The 7,500-nt window shown below is 38.7% G+C and overlaps 1 protein-coding gene across 2 annotated transcripts in view; it reads right to left on the bottom strand.

Annotated features, from left to right (window-relative positions):
* Positions 1–7,500, bottom strand: part of LOC133638201 (glutamate receptor ionotropic, delta-1-like) — an 89,360-nt gene that overhangs the window by 72,059 nt on the left and 9,801 nt on the right. For both annotated transcript variants that reach the window (XM_062030556.1, XM_062030557.1), the window contains exon 2: positions 1,484–1,689. In XM_062030556.1, coding sequence (XP_061886540.1) covers positions 1,484–1,689 — 206 coding nt within the window. The remainder of the gene's footprint in view (positions 1–1,483; positions 1,690–7,500) is intronic.

The raw sequence follows: 7,500 nt of genomic DNA, 5'->3' as shown, positions 1-7,500 counted from the left end.
AAGACTGTGCTGCTAAATAGCTAGCATGCTAACTGACGTGTGGCACAAGCCAGCAGTGATTGACAGATCTGAGATCAGCTGCAATCATCATTAGAACAACAATTAGTCACTCATTACTTCCCTCTATAATCACCTCCTGTGTGTGTGTGTGTGTGTGTGTGTGTGTGTGTGTGTGTGTGTGTGTGTGTGTGTGTGTGTGTGTGTGTGTGTGTGTGTGTGTGTGTGTGTGTGTGTGTGTGTGTGTGTGTGTGTGTGTGTGTGTGTGTGTGTGTGTGTGTGAGATGCATACAAGTGTACAAGTGTAGATGTATACAAGTGTGTGTACAAGTGTAGAGGCATACAGGTGTGTGTACAGGTGTAGATGTATCCAGGTGTAGATGTATATAGGTGTAGATGTGTACAAGTGTAGATGCATACAGGTGTGTGTACAGGTGTAGATGTATCCAGGTGTAGATGTATATAGGTGTAGATGTGTACAAGTGTAGATGCATACAGGTGTGTGTACAGGTGTAGATGTGTACAAGTGTAGATGTATATAGGTGTAGATGTGTACAAGTGTAGATGCATACAGGTGTGTGTACAGGTGTAGATGTGTACAAGTGTAGATGTATATAGGTGTAGATGTGTACAAGTGTAGATGTGTACAAGTGTAGATGCATACAGGTGTGTGTACAGGTGTAGATGTGTACAAGTGTAGATGTGCACAGGTGTAGATGTGTACAAGTGTAGATGTGCACAAGTGTAGATGTGTACAAGTGTAGATGTGCACAGGTGTAGATGTGTACAAGTGTAGATGCATACAGGTGTGTGTACAGGTGTAGATGTGTACAAGTGTAGATGCATACAGGTGTGTGTACAGGTGTAGATGTGTACAAGTGTAGATGCATACAGGTGTGTGTACAAGTGTAGATGTGTACAAGTGTAGATGTGCACAGGTGTAGATGTGTACAAGTGTAGATGCATACAGGTGTGTGTACAAGTGTAGATGTGTACAAGTGTAGATGTGCACAAGTGTAGATGTGTACAAGTGTAGATGTATCCAGGTGTGTGTACAGGTGTAGATGTGTACAAGTGTAGATGCATACAGGTGTGTGTACAGGTGTAGATGTGTACAAGTGTAGATGCATACAGGTGTGTGTACAAGTGTAGATGTGTACAAGTGTAGATGTGCACAGGTGTAGATGTGTACAAGTGTAGATGCATACAGGTGTGTGTACAGGTGTAGATGTGTACAAGTGTAGATGTGCACAGGTGTAGATGTGTACAAGTGTAGATGCATACAGGTGTGTGTACAGGTGTAGATGTGTACAAGTGTAGATGTGCACAGGTGTAGATGTGTACAAGTGTAGATGTATCCAAGTGTAGATGTGTACAGGTGTAGATGTATACAGGTGTAGATGTGTACAGGTGTAGATGTATACAGGTGTAGATGTGTACAGGTGTAGATGTATACAGGTGTAGATGTGCACAGGTGTGTAGGTACCTGCTGTATGAAGGCGTGAGCAGCGTGAGGACTGAGCAGCAAGATGGCTCTCCTCAGAGTGTCTCTGTAGCGATTGAGTTGTTCCGTCCTCATGGAGGTGAAGAGCTGACTGAACACTTTGCTGATGTTCCTGTCCACTCTCTGCACCGACACCTCCACACCTGCACGGCACGTCTCGTCCAGGAACGCCTGAAGACCACGCATGTCTGCAACCTCACACCAATGTGCACACTGTCAATACTTCACTCACTCACTCACTCACTCACTCACTCACTCACTCACTCACTCACTTCAAATATAGATGCATACATGTATATATGTTATGTATATATATATACATGTATACATGTATATATATATATATATATATATATTTATTTATTTTTTTTAAATGTATTTTATTTAATTTTTAATTTTTTTTAAATCTCTATATATATATATATATATATATATATATATATATATATATATATATATATATATATATATATATATATATATATATATATATATATATACATGTATACATGTATACATGTATATATATATATATATTTTTTTTTAAATGTATTTTATTTAATTTTTTTTTTTATAATCTCTATATATTATATATATATATATATATATATATATATATATATATATATATATATATATATATATATATATATATATATATATATATATATATATATATATATATATATATATATATATATATATATATATATAAATTGAATTTATTTTATTTAATTTTTTTTAATCTCTATATATTTTATATATATATATATATATATAAAATATATAGAGATTAAAAAAATAAAAAATTAAATAAAATAAATTAAAAAAAAAATATATATATATATATATATATATATATATATATATATATATATATATATATATATATATATATATATACATACATATAGACACATTTCTATGTACGGGGCGCTCTCCGTGTTGCAGCGGCCGTGATGAATGTTTGATGGTCTTGTGGCGTGTGGGTCTTCATGAAGGTTACCTCGCTTAGCCACGCCTCCATTATTAAGCGGCTACACGCGGGAACGCTAACCGCCTCCTTGTGGCGTCCGTCTGGTGCGAAGACGGGCCTTGATTAACTCCTGCCTTCCTTCCTGGAGGCGGGGCTGGCGAGAGGGGCGCTAACGAGCAGACGCTCGCTCGCCCGCCGCCGCCCTCCAGAGATGCATGCAAAGTGCGCTTTGCTATTTCCAGCGACGTCAGCCGGCGCTGCGCCGCCGCCGCACGGAACAATCGGCGGCCGCAGACACGAACACGAGCGACGTTGTGGAAGGAACACGTTGTGTCAACGCCGCCTGCTTTATTTATGGCGGGAAACGCCGCCTGGTAGGACGCCCGCTTTCAAGATGGACGGCACACGGTCACATGGAACGATCTGGAAGACGTCCATCCATAACGTTTCTGTGTAACTATCGTACGAACTACAATAGTTTAAAAATCGTAGGGGGTGAATGTCAATAATAACATGTTAATTACATGTTAATAACATAACAATTATAATAGTTAATAACGTAAACACTGTAATAGACAAAAACATTGTGCAGCACAATTGTAGCACAAACAATTGGGACAAGTTTGGGAATATTTTGATACTGTTGGGGAGGATTATGAATAATAACACCTTAATTACATGTTAATAACATAAAACAACTATAAAAGTTAATCACGTAAAAACTATAATAGTTGGCCCAAAATTATTTGCCGCACACAGGATTTAGGGGATTGACACTGTTGTGAGGGGCGGGGTGTATGAATAATAACACATTAATGACATAAAAACACTGTAAAATGTTTTACAGTTAGACCTACTATTGTTGCAGCACAAATGATTGGTGGGATTGACAATGTTGGGATGGGGCAGAGGGGGGGGGGGGGGGGGTTTAATAATAACACCTTAATTACACATTAATAACACTAAAACACTATAAAAGGTTACATTTGTTATTGTCACGACGGTGTTTACGCTAACTGCGGGGTGGTTCTCCCAGGAAGGCAAATGGACGACTCCGGACAGGACGTGCAGGTAGGAACATGATTTAATTTCAACAAAACTCAAAGAGGTACAAAAAAAGGGAAAACAAGGCGAAGGAACAAAGTGCTGATCGCACTTGAAGCTTAATACTTAGCATGGACTACAACAATGGTCCCCAACCACCGGGCCGCAACCCGGTACTGCTCCGTGGATCGATTGGTACCGGGCCGCACAAGAAATTAAAATAATAATATATTAATATTTATTTATTTTATTTATTTTATTTATTTTATTTATTTTATTTATTTTATTTATTTTAATTATTTTATTTATTTTATTTATTTATTTATTTTTATTAAATCAACATAAAAACACAAGATACACTTACAATTAGTGCACCAACCCAAAAAAGCTCCCTCCCCCATTTACACAAAAGGGTTGTTTCTTTCTGTTATTAATATTCTGCTTCCTACATTATACATCAATATATATCAATACAGTCTGCAAGGGATACAGTTATTAATATATCAATATATATCAATACAGTCTGCAAGGGATACAGTTATTAATATATCAATATATATCAATACAGTCTGCAAGGGATACAGTTATTAATATATCAATATATATCAATACAGTCTGCAAGGGATACAGTTATTAATATATCAATATATATCAATAAAGTCTGCAGGAATACAGTCCGTAAGCACACATGATTGTATTTCTTTATGACAAAAAAAATACAAAAATAAAATAAAAATACCATCTCATGACAGTTATAGTCCATCAATCAAGCCATCTGATAATGTCACCCTGTGATGTCACCCTGTTATTATATGATGTCACTCTGTTACCCTATGATGTGATACTATGATGTCACCCTATGATGTCTCCCTATGATGTCACCCTATGATGTCACCCTGTTATTATATGATGTCACTCTGTTACCCTATGATGTGATACTATGATGTCACCCTATGATGTCTCCCTATGATGTCACCCTATGATGTCACCCTGTTATTATATGATGTCACTGTTACCCTGTGATGTGATACTATGATGTCACCCTATGATGTCTCCCTATGATGTCACCCTATGATGTCACCCTGTTATTATATGATGTCACTCTGTTACCCTATGATGTGATACTATGATGTCACCCTATGATGTCACCCTATGATGTCCACCTATGATGTCACCCTGTTATTATATGATGTCACTCTGTTACCCTATGATGTGATACTATTATGTCACCCTATGATATCTCCCAATAATGTCATCCTGTCTCCCTATGGTATCGGTCTATGATGTCATTCTGTCTCCCTATGATGTCACTCTGTTATCCTATGATGTGATATTATGATGTCACTATGATGTCCCTCTGTTACCCTATGATGTGATACTATGATGTCCCTCTATTACCCTATGATGTGATACTATGATGTCACTCTGTTACCCTATGATGTGATACTATGATGTCACTCTGTTACCCTATGATGTGATACTATGATGTCCCTCTGGTACCCTATGATGTGATACTATGATGTCACTCTGTTACCCTATGATATGATACTATGATGTCCCTCTGTTACCCTATGATGTGATGCTATGATGTCACTCTATTACCCTATGATGTGATACTATGATGTCCCTCTGTTACCCTATGATGTGATACTATGATGTCACTCTGTTACCCTATGATGTGATACTATGATGTCTCTCTGTTACCCTATGATGTGATGCTATGATGTCACCCTGTTACCCTATGATGTGATACTATGATGTCACTATGATGTCACTCTGTTACCCTATGATGTGATACTATTGTTGCGTTTGACCAGATGTTCCTCCAAGTGGGATGTAAAACGCTGGTCAGTCCCAAGTTCTTTAGATGACATATAACTGAACTCAAAGGTACCACCAAGCACAGAATAGGTATTTTGTAATTTATTGTCAAATATTTGAGAATAGAGACCAGCCTCGAACAACACATACAAATGCGTAGCCCAAGTTGATCTGGCATTCCAAAGGAAAAAGCAACTCTTTTCACACAAAGAAAGCCCCCATCTCTCCGCGCCCCCCCCCCCCCCCCCCCCCCTCTCAACACTGATAAGAAGAGAGACTTGGGGGTTGTGTTCACATTCCTGATGGTTTACGACCCTGTCTAAACAGGCAATCTGAAGACAAAGAGAAACTAGTATACAGAGTATACATGGAAAAATATGAGCTGATTCAAACATGATTATGAATTAAAAAAAATAACTCTTAAACATATGCATTATCCACACTATGATGTCACCCTATGATGTCCCCTATGATGTCACTATGTTACCCTATGATGTCACCCTATGATGTCACTGTTACACTATGATGTCACACTATGATGTCACTATGTTACCCTATGATGTCACCCTATGATGTCACTGTTACCCTATGATGTCACCCTATGATGTCACTGTTACCCTATGATGTCACCCTATGATGTCACTGATACACTATGATGTCACCCTATGATGTCACTGTTACACTATGATGTCACCCTATGCTATGAAAAATGAATGTTAAAATATCAGCAGAGTGTAAAAAGTATTTACTTAATAAACGTGTTTGTGTTTCATAGTGTTATTAAACATGTACAATTGTATTTACAATCTGCAAAGTATGTGAGAATATCGTCGAAACATCACTAAATGACACAAATTCAGTCGGCCATTTTTTAATATTCCACTCCGAAGAACTTGGGTAATTTCCCTAGATTCTACATCACTGTAGTAACACTTCTGACCATATTATTAGGTCAGTCATACTGGAAATATGTAAACATGATATCATTCACAATCCATATGTTTTTATTTGTTTATGCATTGTAAATAAATATGTAACAATTGAGTGAACAGATGGAGGAGGGTCCTCTCACTAGAAAACATCCACACTAAAAACATCCAACAACAATATTCTATTTACATGTGGTGACCTGAAAATGAAGCAAATATGAGTGATATTGTTATTATAAGTGCTAACGCAGGCGCACTATTTTAGCGGCGCATTGATGGCAGCGAGCTAATGCTAGCTTACACTGCTATTGTTGAGCTGCTTCTGTCAAACTTGCTAAAAGTCAATATTGTAGATTATAATTGATGCTAGAAGACAAATGTGGCCACGGACATGCTAGTAGACAAATGTGGCCACGGACATGCTAGTAGACAAATGTGGCCACGGACATGCTAGTAGACAAATGTGGCCACGGACATGCTAGTAGACAAATGTGGCCACGGACATGCTAGTAGACAAATGTGGCCACGGACATGCTAGTAGACAAATGTGGCCACGGACATGCTAGTAGACAAATGTGGCCACGGACATCCTAGTAGACAAATGTGGCCACGGACATCCTAGTAGACAAATGTGGCCACGGACATGCTAGTAGACAAATGTGGCCACGAACATGCTAGTAGACAAATGTGGCCACGGACATGCTAGTAGACAAATGTGGCCACGGACATGCTAGTAGACAAATGTGGCCACGGACATGCTAGTAGACAAATGTGGCCACGGACAGGCTAGTAGACAAATGTGGCCACGGACATGCTAGTAGACAAATGTGGCCACGGACATGCTAGTAGACAAATGTGGCCACGGACATGCTAGTAGACAAATGTGGCCACGGACATGCTAGTAGACAAATGTGGCTAAGGACATGCTAGTAGACAAATGTGGCCACGGACATGCTAGTAGACAAATGTGGCCACGGACATGCTAGTAGACAAATGTGGCTAAGGACATGCTAGTAGACAAATGTGGCCACGGACATGCTAGTAGACAAATGTGGCCACGGACATGCTAGTAGACAAATGTGGCCACGGACATGCTAGTAGACAAATGTGGCCACGGACATGCTAGTAGACAAATGTGGCCACGAACATGCTAGTAGACAAATGTGGCCACGGACATGCTAGTAGACAAATGTGGCCACGGACATGCTAGTAGACAAATGTGGCCACGG

The sequence above is a fragment of the Entelurus aequoreus genome, linkage group LG21, assembly GCF_033978785.1.
Source record: "Entelurus aequoreus isolate RoL-2023_Sb linkage group LG21, RoL_Eaeq_v1.1, whole genome shotgun sequence".
NCBI lineage: Eukaryota > Metazoa > Chordata > Actinopteri > Syngnathiformes > Syngnathidae > Entelurus > Entelurus aequoreus.
The sequence above is the reverse complement of the archived record's forward strand: the minus strand, read 5'-3'. Positions and strand labels throughout refer to the sequence as shown.